Consider the following 17397-nt stretch of genomic DNA (forward strand, 5'->3'; position numbering starts at 1 on the left):
ACACTGCATATATAAATTATATATTATAACTCAGAAATTGATTCTACTCCCGGATACATTTTCGAAAATTCGAGTAATCCATCAGTATGTTCAAATACTCATTTTCGACATCCAATTAAGCCCTCAAAGGTGAGTAGCCATTGACCTGCTATTTCCGAGTAGAAGGACAAGTCAATCAAATTTTTGAACGCAAGTTATAAGAGCAAGGAATCATTAAAATAATATACTGAGATATCTAATTCACAAGTTTATTGTTTAATTTTTTAAAATTATCTAATAACTTATAACTTTGTAGGATATTTCTTAACAAGATCATTTATTTTCTGAATTAAATTACATAAATAAATTATGCATATTTTCAAAATCCACTATAATATTGTTATGGATTAAAAACTAATATATATAATTGCTGTATTTAGTACTAAAGAACGTGAGCTCAAGGCCTTTAATGGCTGCTCTCGTGTTTCGTAGCTTAATTTTGCCTTTACGAGATGCCTACGTATCTCTGTGAATTAGAGAATCAAGCCAAAAAACGTAGTTCTGATGTGTGGGGTGAGACCCCTTATATAGATGTGGGAGTCCTTGAATTGGACTTGATATAGGAGACTTGGTGAGCAAGTCTCATAGTTAGAATGGACTTCGGAGTCCTAGATAGTAGGAAACTGATTCCTTATCCTTTTAGGTCCCCTTGGGGCTAATCTGCAAGGATTTATATCCTTATCCGGTCTCTTCTCAATAGCTGATTTCTCCTTTATTAATTAGTTATGAAATTAATTAATATACAGGGTTTTTGGGCCTTCTTTGTTCCATCTGGCCTGATCTGGTCCATCAGGTCTGATCAACATGTTAACCTTTCTGGTCTGAATGTCATACATCTTCTTATTGGGCCTTGTAGCCCAAACTGTAATATTTAATTATGCAATCAGGATTTATTCATCCCTATCATTTGCCCCCCAAATTTTGAGAAACCGTATAAGATTTCGCGAAAGTTAAGTTCAATTATTCCCTTACTGGGTATCGTTTTGCGTAAAGTGTGGAGCGACCTACACATTTACAACGATTTACTTTTATTCCCTTTATTCAGGAATTATCTTAATTTTCAGGAATTTTTCCCTTGACTCCGGGATTTTTTCTTAATTTTCTGGATTTTTTCCTTTAATTTCTGGAATTTATCCTTATTTTTCTGGGATTTTTCAGATTTTCAGCCCTTTTTCGACCAGGATCCTAGTCGAAATTTCGACCTGGATCCTAGTCGAAATTTCGACCTGGATCCTAGTCGAAAATATGGGTCAGTCTTGCAATTCTGGTCGAAGGAGTTCGACTAGGATCCACGACCTGGAATTCGACCAGGATCCTAGTCGAACTTTCGACCAGGATCTAGGTCGAAAACTTACCCCTCTTTTCAATTCCTGGTCTTGAACTTTTCGACTAGGATTTCGACCAGGATTCTGTTCGATGTTTCGACCTGAATCCTGTTCAAAAATTCTCTGTTTCTCATGCTTCCTGGTCAAAGGATTTCGACTAGGATTCACGACCTGGTTTTCGACCAGGATCCTAGTCGATTTCGACCTGGGTTTTAGTATAGGTTTTAAACCCCATTCTTGAAAAATACTTGGTTTATTTCGACCTCATTCCTGGTCGAAGCTTCGACCTCAATCCAGTCCTGTTATTTCCATTGTTTTCGTGTGTCTAGTCGAAAAATTTCGTGCAGGATTCACGACCTGGAATTCGACCTGAATCCTGGTCTTTTTTACCCGTTATTTTCGGGTGCCTGCTCGAAAGATTTCGGGCAGGATTCACGACCTGGAATTCGTGTGGAATCCTGGTCTTTTTTACCCGTTATTTTCGGATGCCTGCTCGAAAGATTTCGGGCAGGATTCACGACCCGGGGTTCGACCTGAATTCTGGTCTTCCACTAGCTAACTTCATTGGGCCTTACAACTTTTAGGGCTACAATTTAGGTTATTACCTTTTTCCAAATCCTAATTGGATTTGGGCCTAGCCTTCTTATTGGGCCTTAAATATTTACTGGGCCTCTTTATTGGTTTGGAATTCTCTAGAATTCCTTGGAATTATTCCGGAATATTTCTTTTTTCTGGGCTTTTTTCTTTGGGCCTCTTTCCTTAATGGGCTTTCGTCCCTTCAACTTCCCTTTTCCTCTTATATAAAGGAGTAAGGAGAGGCTACTACTGCTCACTTTATCATTTCTAAGTTTTTCTTCTTTCTCCTCCTGCTAAGTTTCTCAGAGCAATAACAACAAGTCGGAGCTCAAAGCCTTTTTTAGGAGCGCTTCTTCAGGTAAAATCCCTCCCTTTACTTCTTGTGTCTTCTTTTCCATTATGTGCCCCTTTTTTTTAGGATAACATGTCTATGTGCCCCCCTTTTCAGATGGCTGACAAGAAAATGACTCGCTTGGCAAAAATGAACGTGGCTAGAAAGTTCAACGAATTCCCTATTCGATCAAGGTACACTTCTTTAATCGACATGATCAACACTCGAGGGGATGAGTACCCGTCTGATGCGCATCTGGACGCGCACGACCATATTAGTGCTTTGCGGGATCCCAAGAAGCTGGAAAAGTTGAGCAGCTGCTTCAAAATCAAGGAACCTTTTAAGCTAGTTCTTGCAGGTCCGGCCGATAGGGCCTGCCAGTGGAAGAAGGACGCATTATGCGTCTATAGGGATACTCTAAGGGCAGGTATCAGACTCCCTTTTCATCCGTTCATTCCTCTATTACTGGCTGATGTGGGCATCAGCCCTTGCCAACTCCCCCTAATTCTTGGAGGCTTATTCTGTGATATCTGTCACAATGTGCCAAGCACAATGTCCCTACTTCCGTTGCCGTTTTCAGGAGAATTTTCCAGTTCAAAAACAGCCCTGATAAAAGTCCGGGTTGGGTTTCTCTAAACCAGCGCCCCACTATTCCCCACATTGTGAACGGGAAGTCCATCCGTGACAATAACTTGGGATGGAAGAAAGATTTTTTGTTCGTCGTTTGGGAGGGTGGAGATTGGGGCACCCTATTTCGGTCGTCCTTTGGGCTTGCCGTCGATGGGAGCCCAAATGATATAACTTTGTCTGAGGAGGAGGCTAGAGCTTTCAACCTCCTTACGCAAGATAATGGGACTTCCCATTCTTGGGACCTTATCCGGGAGACCGTCCTAGTAGAACGCGGCCTCTCGCCCGTCCCTAAGAAAAGTAAGTTTCCTTTCTTACCTCTTTTTTTATTTCCTTCATTTTTTATTCCGCTGATTCTTCAACTTATCTCGCTTGTCGCAGTGGCTGAGAAGATTGAGGAGGCTACCAAGCCTAAAGACCTGGAGACAACCAGGATGAAGAGGGCTGGAAAGGTCTTTAAAGACCCACGCCTTGGTGACCGCTTCCCTGAGTTCCACCTCCAAGCAATGGAACCATGCGAGGAAGGCCCCAGCCAAGTTTTGCGCACCAAGCAGAGGCCAGGGGCCTATTTTCAACCTGCTTGGGGGATCCGGGACAAGGATTCAATCGTTGGCAGCACGGCGCTGGCCAATGAATGGTCTAAGCATTCCATCTCCCCGGTGGACTATCAAGACTTTGTCCTTCAACAGGACTTAGAGGGGAATGAGCTTTTCGGAGTCCAGGCTTTAGCGACGGTACGTCCTTTTCCTATGTCCTTCATACTTGCCTTTTTACGTTTCTTTTCTCATACTTTTGCTGTTTCTCTTGCAGGCTAACGCCCATTTCCAAGGGGCGATTCACCAAGCTAAGGCTTGGAAGGTTGGCCTGGAGGATGCTAACAAGATGTTGGGGGAGGCCAACCAGAGAATAGAGGCCCTTGAAGCTCAACTGGCCTCATCCACTTCTGACCTGGAAACGGCCCGGGCTGAAAATGTTATTCTGAAGGCTCAGAAGGATAAAGCCTTTGACGGCTAGATGGACACCCAGGAGTTCAAGGACTTGATGGTGGAGCACGATGCCCTCCTACACCCAGTTAGCTATAAAGAAGGCTGGGATGCTGCTGTGGAGGCCATCCAAGATGAATTTCTGGAAGTCCTCGAGCAGTCCTCCTTTCCTTGCCCTGTGCGAGTTCCGGAGCTTGGGGGTGTTACTGACAAGCTTGCTGATCTGATCAAAGACGGCCCTTCAGGGAGCCCAGGCCACAAGAGGAAAGAACTCGAGTCCAGCTCTGGGGAGGAGGATACTTCTTCCGAAGAAGATTCTGCACCTTCTGTGAAGAAGGTCAGGGTGGAAGAACCTCCAAGGGCTGCGCCTCAGAATCTAGTGTCTCCCACATCATCCAAAGCATCCGAAGGCGGTTCTGATGGAACCTCTACGGGGACTTCTGAGGGGACGACTGAGACGTCCGAGGAGACTTCGGATAGTGGTTCCGAAGAATCCGAGCCTTCTGAGGCCTAAGTTTTTTTATGTATATCTTCTTTCTAGACAATATGTGAACTTTGTTTATGTCAGAACTTGTTACCCTTCGGGGTTATTACATATGCTGCTTTCCTTACTTGCCTCTTTCTACTTTATCTTTACAATACTTAATATGCATTTGAACTTTAAACACCCTTAGATTGAAATAATTTCAAACTCTTTAATATGAAGTCTGGTTTTCCAAAACCTTACATAGCATGGGTTCGACCCTAATCAATAATAACTAGATAATGTAAATTCTACTGGAATATAAAATCCTACGCAAACAAAGCTTCAAGGTGCTTTTAAACCTACTTGTCATAATGACAAGTGAGAATCGTACTTCAACTATCTTACACATAGTAAACCTTCAGGTTTTGTGTGTGCCAGGTTCTCGGGACTTCAAAACCATCCATAGTCTCCAGCTTGTAGGTTCCTCTACCCTGAACGCTCTTGACTCTGTACGGCCCTTCCCAATTTGGGGCAAGTTTTCCTTTCTGTCCTACACCAGAAGCTTCCACTTTCCTTAATACCAAATCTCCTTGCTTGAAGAATCTTTCTTTAACCCTTAGGTTGTAATAAAATGAAGCTTTTTTCTGGTATTCCACTATCTTTGCATGTGCCTCATCTCGCACTTCATCAATTAGATCCAGGGCTAACCTCTGCCCTTCCTCATTTTCTTCTGCATTGAAAGCCTGAATCCTTTGAGAGGAATGTGATATCTCCACAGGAACTACTGCTTCTGCCCCATATGCCAACATGAAGGGCGTCGCTCCTGTCGTGACTCTACAGGTAGTCCTATAGGCCCATAATATGGGAAGTATCTCATCCACCCAATTATTTCTTGACTTCTCGATCCTCTTTTTTAGTCCATCCAGGATTATTTGATTGGCTACTTCCGCTTGCCCATTGGCTTGTGGGTGAGCCACAGAGGTAAACCGTAACTCAATTTCATTTTCTTCACAATACTTCTTGAATTCCTCATTGTTGAATTGTGTTCCATTGTCAGTGACGAGGATACGGGGAATTCCATATCGGCACATAATGTTTTCCCACAGGAATTGTGCAACCTACTTAGTTGTGATCTTGGCCAAAGGTTTGGCTTCAATCCACTTGGTGAAATAATCAATGGCTATAATCAGAAACTTCCTTTGTGCCGTGGCCATGGGGAAAGGCCCCAAAATATCCATTCCCCACATAGCAAAAGGAATGGGCGAGTTGATAGAGGTCAGCATCTCAGGGGGTTGTCTAACAACAGGTGTATACTTCTGACAGCGGTCATATTTCTTCACATATTCTTTGGCATCAGCCATCATTTCTGGCCAATAAAAGCCTAAACGAGTTATCTTATGAGCCAAAGCCCTGCCCCCCAAGTGTTGTCCACAAATGCCTTCATGCACTTCTTCAAGAGCCAAGCGTGCCTCATCGGGCCTGAGACACCTTAAATAAGGAACCGCGAAAGATCTTTTGTACAGAATCCCATCTATTAAAGAGTACCTTAATGCCCGAATAGTTAACTTCCGTGCTTTAGTTGCATCGCTTGGCAACCAACCGGTTTGAATGTGAGCCTTAATAGGATCAATCCACAACGTCCCCAGGCCTATAGGAGCCACAAGTTTAACATCTATGCTTCTAGTCTTCAAAACACGGAAGTACACACTTCTTGAACTTTCTTCTATCTCCGATGAAGCAAACTTTGATAACGCATCCGCCTTAGCATTTTCTTCACTTGGAATGTGCTCAACATGGCATTCATTAAATTGGGTCATCACAACCCTTACTAGGCGAACATACTTAGCCATCGTATCATCCCTTGCCTCAAATTCTCCCTTTACCTAGGATATGATCAGCTTCGAGTCCCCACGGACCTTTAAGTTTTTGACTCTAAGTGTTCCCGCTAGGCCAAGGCCAGCTATCAGGGCTTCATATTCTGCCTCATTATTTGTGGTTGGGAAGTCTAGCTTCATAGCGTACTCAATTAAGAACCCATCAGGGCTTTGCAAAACCAATCCTGCTCCACTGGAGTTTGTTTTTGATGCTCCATCAAAATAGAGAACCCAATATTATTTTTCCTTCTCTTTGTCCCCATTATCGACTCCCTTGTCTCGTGGTGTGGTATCTCCCTGCCCCCCGACTTCTTGGTTGGGTATGGTACATTCCACCACGAAGTCAGCTAGCTCCTGGGCTTTTATTGCCGTTCGCGGCTTATACTTGAGATCGAACTCTCCCAGCTCTATTGCCCACTTAATCAATCTCCCACTTGCCTTAGGACTGTGAATGATATTTCTCAGTGGCTGATTTGTTAGCACCTCAATCTGATGAGCCTGAAAGTAAGGACGCAGCTTTCTCGAAGCCATTACCAATGCTAGAGCAAATTTCTCGATAGTTGAATAATTCAATTCAATACCATGCAAAATTTCGCTGACATAATATACGGGTTTCTGGACTTTTAGTTCCTCCTTAACCAATACTGCGCTCAAGGCACTCTCTGAAACAGCCAAGTACAAGAACAAAACTTCACTCAAAACTGGCTTGGCCAATAACAGGGCATGCGCCATATATCGCTTCAATTCTTCGAAAGCCTTTTGATTCTCTTCGCTCCATACAAAGTCCTTAATATTTTTTAATGACTTAAAGAATGATAGGCACTTGTCTCCTGACTTGGAGATGAATCGTCCCAGCGCAGCAACCCTTCCTGTGAGCTTCTGAACATCCTTGACAGTTTTTGGTAGTTCCATGTCCAGGATTGCCTTTATTTTATCGGGGTTAGCCTCAATTCCTCTCTTTGAGACCATCAATCCCAAGAATTTTCCAGATCCTACTCCGAAAACACACTTCGTAGGATTCAACATCATCTTGTGGTACCTCAGGACCTCAAAAGCTTCCCTCAAATGGGTTATATGATCAGTCTTTACTAGACTCTTGACTAACATGTCATCTACATAGACTTTCATAGTCTTTCCAATAAGGTCCTTAAAAATTTTATTTACCAACCTTTGATAGGTGGCTCCTGCATTCTTAAGACCAAATGCCATAACAAGATAACAATAAACACCAAAGTCAGTGATGAATGATACCTTTGGAATGTCATCCTTATGCATTTTGATCTGGTTGTATCCGCTAAATCCATCCATGAAACTCAGCATCTCATGCCCAGCAGTGGCATCAATCAAAGTATCAATCCTTGGCAACGGAAAACAGTCTTTAGGGCATGCATCATTCAGATCAGTGAAGTCTATACACATCCTCCACTTTCCATTAGCCTTCTTCACCATTACAGGATTTGCTAACCACTCCGAAAATTGAATCTCCTCAATAAAACCTGCCTCTAAGAGTTTTTCTACTTCCTGTTTTATAGCCTCTTGTCTTTCCGGGGCAAAAATTCTTTTCTTTTGTTTCACTGTCTTCCGGCTTGGATCCACGTTTAACTTGTGAGTAATCAGCTCCGGGTCTATGCCTGGCATATCAGCTGCTGACCATGCAAACATATCACTATTTTCTTGCAAAAATTTCACCAACTTCCCTTTAAGGGTCTCCTCTAATGTGGCTCCAATGAAAGTCATCTTCTCAGGATTCTCGGGGTCTAAAGGAACCGAAACCAAGTCTTCTGCTGGCTTTCCTCTCTTCTCGTCATTTTCTTGGATATCCATATCTTCAATAGGAAGAACCTGCCCCCCGACTCCATCTGCCCTCAACGAGGCCACATAACAGCTTCTAGCCATTTTTTGATCTCCTCTCTCTTCTCCAATCCCGTTTCGGGTGGGAAACTTCATGACTGAATGGTAGGAAGAAGGGACTGCCTTGAAGGCATGTATCCCTGTTCTTCCCATGATAGCATTATAAGTTGAACTAGGCTTTACTACCACGAAATCCAACATCTGCGTTGCTTGCCTTGGTTCCGTACCTATGGTGGTTGGCAACTTGATTATCCCTTCTACAGGACATTCTACTCTAGAAAATCCATATATCGGCATGTCGGTTGGTGTCAACTGGGAGTCGTTATACCCCATCCTTAGAAAGGTGTCGTGGAGCAAGATATCCACAGAAGCACCATTATCCACAAGGACCCTCTTAACCGGGCTATTTCCTATTATCGGTGTTATGACCAGCGGGTCGTCATGAGGAAACTTTACACCCTCTAGGTTAGAATCATCAAAAGCCAATGTTACTTCTGTCCTGGCCCTCTTCGGGACTTCTCCTACAATATGCATAACCTCTCTAGTATATGCCTTTCTGGAATTTTTGGACAATCCAGCAGCAGTTGGACCTCCAAAGATCGTGTTTATCACAGGCCCTCGAGGTCGCGACCCTCCAAAAATTGCATTTATAACCTGCCCTCTAGGTTGGGGATTCCGCCCCTGATCGTCTTGGTCCCTCCTACGATCTTCAAAGTTCTTCCTTCCATTATTATTCCTGTCCCCTCCTTCTCCAGTATACTTGTTCAATCTTCCTTTTCGAATCAAAAACTCAATTTCGTCTTTCAATTGCCTACACTCATCGGTGTCATGGCCAACATCTTTGTGAAATCTGCAATACTTGCTCTTATCTAGTTTGGCGGGATCAGCCTTCAAGGGCTTAGGCCAGCGAATATCTCTATCTTTCTCAATATCCATCAAAATCTGGCTTCTAGGAGCATTCAGCTTAGCATATTCAGTGAACTTTTGCCCAGGTCCTCCCTTCTTGGGGGTTGAATCAGAATTTTGTTCGGTTCTAGGATACTTGTCCTTTGTAATATATTCTAAATCAGTTTTCCTCTTCTTGTTTCCAGTGGGCTCATTACTTACTACGGTCTTCCTCATACTTTCTTCAACCTTGATATACTTCCCTGCCCTCTCTTGGAGCTGCAACATACTTTCAGGGGGACGTTTGGCCAAGGACATCTTGAAAAACTCATCCCTAGTTCCTTGTTGCAGTGCTATCATGGCTACCTTATCATCAAGGTCCGGGACTTTTAAAGCCTCCTTTGTGAAACGATTCAGGTAATCTCTCAAGGATTCTTTAGCTCCCTGCACAATACTCATAAGAGATGCTGAACTTTTCTCATGGACTCTCCCACTGATGAACTGCTTAATAAAATCCTTACTTAACTCTCTGAACGATCCAATAGAGTTTGGGGGCAAGCGACTGTACCATCTTTGAGCCATACCCGACAGGGTTTGAGGGAAGGTCCGACACTTTATAGCATCATTCACGGGTTGCAGCAGCAGTGCATTAGAGAATGTCCTAACATGATTGGCGGGGTCTTCCGTGCCATCATAGGCTTTGATAGTGGGCATCTTGAATTTCCTTGAGATATGGGCATTCATTATCTCTTATGTGAAAGGTGGAGTTGGATCATCAGGATCTCCAAGGGGAAGGAGATTGCTTGGGTCAGCTCTTGGGGCGACAACCCTTCTTCGTATCGGACCATCCAGGTCTATGACAGGAGGAGGATTCCTCCCCCTAGGAGGTATCTGGGGTCTGGTGGCCTGGTGAGCTTCCAAGTCACGCCTCAGCCTTTGGATCTCAGCCTCATGTGCCCTGATCCTTTCCTGCACTTCCTGGGGATTCGCCCCTTGGGTGCTTCGAGGGCGTTGCCTTCCATCGACCAATGACTCTTTGCCAGGACGTCTCCTTCTTGGGGCCACTTCATCATCCGAAGATTCAGAGTCTCTCTCAGTGTAAGGACCAGAAAATTCCCGATCCTCGGGGATATGAGCCAAACCTCGTATATAGGGGGGCGATTGCCCTCGTGCTTCACTCCGCCCATATATCTACTTCCTCCAACCTCGGGGTAAAGGGACATCCCATAAGGGGGGTTAGTAGTAACAACAGTTGAATATTCATACCCGACGGGTCGAGAATTCACAGGTACATGTACTTGTTGAACTTGAGGATTCGTACCTTGAATAGTCGGGGGAGTCGTTCCTTGTGGCTGAGGTTGAGTTGCCCCTATCCGGGCTTCCCCTTGAGTAGATGCATAAGTTGAATGGGGAGGAATCTCCATGGTTGACGAAATCACCTGGGTTGTCCCTGATGGTGTTCCTTCCTCCAGAGCTCTAATTGTTCTCCGTGTTCTCGCCATGGTTGTTGTTGTGCCTTCCCAAAGACGGCGCCAAATGTTATGGATTAAAAACTAATATATATAATTGCTGTATTTAGTACTAAAGAACGTGAGCTCAAGGCCTTTAATGGATGCTCTCGTGTTTCGTAACTTAATTTTGCCTTTACAAGATGCCTACGTATCTCTGTGAATTAGAGAATCAAGCCAAAAAATGTAGTTCTGATGTGTGGGGTGAGCCCCTTATATAGATGTGGGAGTCCTTGAATTGGACTTGGTATAGGAGACTTGGTGAGCAAATCTCATAGTTAGAATGGACTTCGGAGTCCTAGATAGTAGGAAACTGATTCCTTATCCTTTTAGGTCCCCTTGGGGCTAATCTGCAAGGATTTATATCCTTATCCGGACTCTTCTCAATAGCTAATTTCTCCTTTATTAATTAGTTACGAAATTAATTAATATACAGGGTTTTTGGGCCTTCTTTGTTCCATCTGGCCTGATCTGGTCCATCAGGCCTGATCAACATGTTAACCTTTCTGGTCTGAATGTCATACATCTTCTTATTGGGCCTTGCAGCCTAAACTGTAATATTTAATTATGCAATCAGGATTTATTCATCCCTATCAAATATGTACCGTAGTACCTGGAATATAATTACCTAAATTTTTAGCTATACTTAACTATATATGGTTTTTTATCGTAAAATATTGTTACATTAGTAACTTGTTGAGATGAGATATATAATATCGACAAAAAATGTTATTTTATATTTAATGAAACATTGGTGTCATTTAGTTAAAAACTATGCATAAATATTTAATTTGAAAATGAAGTTTAGTTAAAAATTGAGAAAGTATATTGCACATTATCACTAAACATGAAAAGTAATGGCAATTCGGCAAATAATATAATTATACATATTTAAAAAGTGCAAAATTATAAGTAAATATTATTACTCTTAATATTTTTTAATATATGAAGTAATTAAATATACAGTCTACACCAAAATTTATGTAACAAATAATACATTGATGGAATTTGAAATTTATCTTTTTTCTAAAAAAATAGCATTCCAGGTAGCAATTTAACAACTGTGATTAAAAAATCATATGTATATAATCTATATAATAATTAGCTAAGTCTGTAATCCAGTGAAACATGACATGTGCCCAGTTGGTGTGTGGTGATTATACAAGGACAATGATTATGTTATCTGTCTCCTGTCTCAGCATCAGATACCAAATCAGACATGAGGTCCATGTGTCTATTCTATGGCACCTTTACTAACTACAAAGATAAATAAATCTAACCTAAAATAGTAATTATGTTAAGCTACTGTACATCGTACATGTACACATGCATGATGCTTGTCATTGTACATTCTACATCCTATACATTTTCTGTTGTAAAACAGCACCACTGTATCTACTCATTTATATATACATATACCACCAAACACTCTATGTCTTAACAAAGCTCGTGTATATATCGAAAGGGAAAGAAAAATAATGTTCAACTAAACCTGTATGACTCATGTATTTACATTAATATAACCAATTGAATTTTTTTATTGTGTCACATCACCCATGCCATGTCATTTTGTTATAATTTTTTGTAACTTTTTTTTGTGCCTCTAGCATTACTCTTTTTCTAAGGAAAATGATAGAGGTACAAAATAAGTTACTAAAATAGTTACAAATGCCACATGTTACATGTTGGTTGGCTAAATATAAATGGACCCCTGCATTTACATTAATATGACCAATTGAATTTTTTCATTGTGTCACATCACCCATGCCATGTCATTTTGTGATAATTTTTTGTAACTTTTTTTTGTGCCTCTAGCATTACTCTTTCTCTAGTGCTAATAGACCCATTCTTATTGATACTTACACACACTTAACAGCTAAAAATTATTTAACAAATAAATAACATAAGTTTAGATTAAATAAAAACCCAACAATCTCCCCCTTAATCTAAACTTATCTTTTATGCCCATCTTACAAGAATATTTGCCAATGCCCATATGGCTTTTAACTGAGCCTGTATGACTCCCAACCCCTTTGGTTTTTTCATCGGCCTCTATGGCTTTAACTTTAGCCCGTCTGGTCTTTTGTTTGCCCGTTTGGCATGTTGTTTCTTTGCTCGTATGACACCTCTTATTTGCCCATCTGACATAGCTTATGTTACTTCGTTGCCCGTATGACACTTCTTATTTGCCCATCTGGCATACCTTAACATGCACGTAGTTCTCATAGTACATAGACCCAAACCATTGTCGCAATCTCAAGCCACCGGATATCGTGCTCCTCGCCAACCTCACCCTTCTGCTGCAATTCCATGAACATCTAACTCATCTCCATAATTTTCTCTACTATCCTGTCCAGTCAATATACACACATGTAATATATATACACACATATAGACAACCTGCAACATCATTTTCTCTTCCCTGAATTATTCTTTCTCGCTGATTGCACATAGACGTACATCATCATTACATGCACAACAGCTCGTGGACACCAACAGTATGTTGCTTTTCTACTACCATCATTCTCTCAACAGATACCACAAACCCTTTATTAATAAGAAAATCATTATTTTTGTTTGCTCGTGTTTTTGAGGCTTCTCTCGGGACTTCTTCCCATCCTTTGGCCTTCTCAGCTGGAGCTTCTTCTCGAAAAACAAATTATTATGTCGATTGCTCGTATACCATATTATAAAACAACACCTCTGTATCTATGCGTTTATATATGCATATAGCACTGAACACTCTATGCCTTAGCAAAACTCGTTTATATATTGAAACTGAAAGAAAATAAGATTCAGAGTGTTGGTCTAAAATATTTTACAAAGATCATTTATATAAAATAGGATATAACACCTACATTATCTCCAATACTCTAACATACTTCAACTAAACCCACATCTTCTAAAACTTCTAATAGACCCATTATTATTACTACTTACAAGCACTTAACAACTACAAATTATTTAACAAATAAATAACATAAGTTTAAATTAAATAAAAACCCAACATTTTCTAACTCAAAGTTTGAAGAACCAGGGGAACGAGAATGAATCTCTTCAAAATTTATAAAAATTCTAATGTACAATTTCGAAATTTATATATAAAGTAGAGAAATTACCAATAAAAATACTATTTTATAAGTTTACTTTTGTTTTAATATTTTTTGAAAATATTTATAAAACCTTTTGCAACAAAAATTTTATATATATATAAAGGGGCTACTATAATAGAGTCCAATTTTAGAATAAAAACTAGAAACCAATTTTTTTTTAAAATTATTTCGAAATATAACACATATGGTATGCAAATCGATCTTTGAGATTTGGAGAAAAATACAATGAAGTCGGATTTAAAAAAACTTACCGTTTGACTGGCAAAATCAAATTAAAAAGGAGAGCTGAGATCGTATGTGGGAGGGTGCAAATTAGTTGGATGTGGTGCTTTTAGAGGGGTCATTAGATTAGATTAATCTATTGGTTTAGATTAGTTCCTAATTTTTATTTTTATTTGATCATTTACCTATATATATATATATACAACTTCTTTTACATTTTCTCAGAAATGACTTAAACATTTTATTGTTTTATTAATTGAGGTTGCATGAGTTTTTTTGTTGCAATTGAAATTTTATGGGTTGCACCCATGCGCTTACATCGAGTTGCAAAATCGTATTTTTGCAAAAAAAAAAAAAATGAAAAATCGTATTCGTTTGTCTTCTACCATGTATTGGATATGAAAAGAGTAATTGAAGGAGGCCATGGACGTTTGAGCAAAGTTTGTTGGTGTGCCATAGATTAGGAGAACATGAAGATCCAAATGCGATACAATTAAACAAAATGGATATCTGGGTTCAAATATATGATCTACCAATGGGAATGGTTTCATAAAAAATCATACAGAGTATAAGTAAATTTTTGGGGGAATTTGTATAGGTAGATCCATCAAACATCACTACAAGAAATATTGAATCGGACAATGATTTTCCACCGTTGTCTAAAAGATGAATTTTTCGTTGTCTATCCGGGGGCGGTGTGTTTGGCACTCATACAATGGTTACGCACCATTGTAACAAATACATCACACAACCGAATATAAAACCATTGTCTCTTTTTATTCACACAACGCATATGACCCTTTATAATATTCTACAAACAACAGTTTTTTAGCCGTTGTAACAATTTACAGGCACAATAGTTAAAAATAGTGTTATGAGAATTGACTCCTACAACAGTTTATGTATTTATTTAATCTAGTTACACAATGGTTTTTATTAAGAAATAAATGTATGAGATACTTTACGCAACGGTTTTTTATTTTTTGGGTATTGTGTTTTAGCTATGCTCACAACAACTTTACGCAATGATGTAAAAGATTTAAACCATTGCAAATAATATCAAAAGATAACAGTTTTTAAAAAAAACTATGTGCACTGAGACATACAACGGTTTTTATCATTTTTAATGTGGCTTTCACACAACTGTTTATAAAATTAATCTCATTATTTAAATTAAACCAGTTTTCAAATAAAATGGTATTATAATAATTCAATTATTATTTCACAATTGAAATTAAATTTACAATACAATGGTTCTCTACAAGAATTACAATTATAACTTAAAATCTATTTCTACTAATGCTCATTAATGTACACATTTTAATCAGCTTGGCTATTGAAAACATCAAGTCCCATTTCTGTTGGATCAGTGGCTTGCAAGTCAAGCTGGATGCCGTCGAATTCCCTCTTAAATCTGTCTTTATAGCTTGCGTAAATCATTTTGCTCCTTACCTTGGACACCTTTACAACCATATACAGATCATAAATAAATGAACTTAACGAAATGGAATGCAAATAAAGCAAATTTAAGACCTTGCATTTTGTACTTACCATTCAATGAAGAAAATTCTGCTCTTCTGCCAATTCTCTACGGTCACAAAATCATAGTCATAAATCGCATAATGACACTCATCTTCAGGAAGGCTAGCTTCATAAACATATATTGAATGTAAAATCTCATGTACTCAATGCAAGAAAAGTATAACACGAGTTCACAGAGCAATTACCTGCCGAAAAGGTACATATGAAGGTAAATACGGCACTCAACGCCATGTTCTACTATCCCTAAAGTAGAACCCACCTTTGACAATACCTATTGTTGATGATCATTGATAAAATGCTAATTCTTTATAATATAAACAGAGCATACATATATTAGTCTAGTAAATTAGTATCAATTTCTCCATTCTTACTAGTATATTCCTGTCACCACTCCAGGAATCATTTACATCATTACTTCCTGGAGATATTGGCTCCCTTCCTCTCCTGCTAAAGCCAGAGCCTTTATCCCTCATACACATTTCTGAACAAACAAAAGACTTTTTTGTAATTATAAAAAGATTATTGAATAATAGTGTTTATATTATAGAAAGATAGGTGAGAAGCAAACCTTGTTTATTACTGTCAATTTCACTATCATTATCTTCAGAAGTAAGAATTAAATACTACTATATCAAAAGGTAAATCACCTGTGTTGCCATAAGCATGTGTATATAACTTATCCATAATGATTGTTTACAATGTTCAAAGAAGAAGAAAAACCCAGAGAGAACGAAACATAAAATTAACAGCAAAGGATATTTTTTCTTATTGCCTAAATCACTTGCTCTATCATGAAGATGAGTGAGCCGCAACACTTCTGATTCAAGCCACTGGATCATAAACATTATACATCTTTAGTATTAAAATGAAGTGCAGTTATGTATAATGCATTAAAAGAACAAAACTAATAAAGATAACTGCTTCAAGACCACAGCCCTAGATCTGTAAAAGGCGGTTCTGAATCCAGTCGGTTTTAAAAAAAAAACATAACATTCCTAGTATATGTAGCATAGGCAGAACAACTTTTGCAAAATAACATACATATGTCCATTATCTAGATAAAATCTACAAAACCTGTGTAGATATATCTACTATATAATTCAATTATGTGGCCTGACAAGGAAATCTAGATACTAAAAGCCGTTCATAACAGGAAAATTGTTTTTGCTGAATCATTTGCAATCAAGTTAATAACATGCTTGCTTCTCTGAAAATATTAGATTACAAACGAAAATACTTGTGGAAAAAGAATTAAGAAAGTATGAAAAATAGGTAAGAGTCACAAATAGTATATGCTAGTATTCTTAAAAAAACTAGCAGAAGTATGAAGCTGATCAATTTGAAATGTTTCATATTTTCAAGTTATTCAGCTTGGAAATGGAGAAGGAAATTAAGGTCACACAGAAAATAATCATCACAGTATATGTCGGACTCAAAGTATGAAGTTGTACCATTGAATTATCTGTAATAGCCAGAAAATGTGTCCCTCTCCAATTTCATCTGGAAGTCATAAATTAATTTGATCTATTACTACCTGTGGCCCGTGGAAGAAGAGAAACATCTCCTCCCTCAGCATTTGAGTACTTCTTGTATATGAGCTTTCAGCTTATTCTCTGCTGCACCTGAGTGGAACCTAACCGGTTCTTTAGCACATTCCCTGTGTTTAACAACCACAAAATTAACACACATATATAAGTGTCATTTACTCAAAATTATGGCTGAAGAACACTATGGAATTTAGACAGAGGAGTTTTTTGTGTAAAATAGAGGACCATCAATTTTAAAAATCTCCAATTAGTTAAACCAAAACCCATAAATAATCAGAACAAAACTCCAAATAAAGCATATATATTTACCAATTCATTCAGATGCCCATTTTAAAGCCCAAATTACCTGCAAAATCAGCTAAAATTAGTAATTTCCATTTAACCAGCAAGAACAAGAAGAACAAAATTCAATGTTTACTGTATGGCCAATACCAATTCCTCTAATACCACAACTAACTTTCTGAAATCACACAAATCACAAATAGGGGTCAGCAAGATTTATCAAGAA

The 17397-nt window shown here is 39.1% G+C and overlaps 1 protein-coding gene across 3 annotated transcripts; it reads right to left on the reverse strand.

The window, feature by feature from the left end:
- Positions 1-15169: 15169 nt before the first annotated feature.
- On the reverse strand, positions 15170-15907 carry LOC141662136 (actin-depolymerizing factor 1-like). Of its 3 annotated transcripts, none has more exons than XR_012550263.1 (4): positions 15714-15907; positions 15528-15613; positions 15352-15448; positions 15170-15261 (listed from the first exon to the last, which is right to left on the reverse strand). XR_012550263.1 is itself a non-coding variant. In XM_074469185.1 (4 exons), the coding sequence occupies exons 1-4, from the start codon at positions 15819-15821 to the stop codon at positions 15249-15251; spliced, it is 300 nt and encodes a 99-aa protein (XP_074325286.1). In that variant the 5' UTR covers positions 15822-15907; the 3' UTR covers positions 15170-15248. The 3 variants fall into 3 exon arrangements, 1 of the variants encoding a protein (XP_074325286.1); XM_074469185.1 differs by having other exon boundaries at positions 15352-15444; XR_012550262.1 differs by having other exon boundaries at positions 15528-15907.
- Between the last annotated feature and the right edge of the window lie 1490 nt (positions 15908-17397).

Source organism: Apium graveolens, chromosome 5 (assembly GCF_009905375.1).
Source record: "Apium graveolens cultivar Ventura chromosome 5, ASM990537v1, whole genome shotgun sequence".
Taxonomy (NCBI): domain Eukaryota; kingdom Viridiplantae; phylum Streptophyta; class Magnoliopsida; order Apiales; family Apiaceae; genus Apium; species Apium graveolens.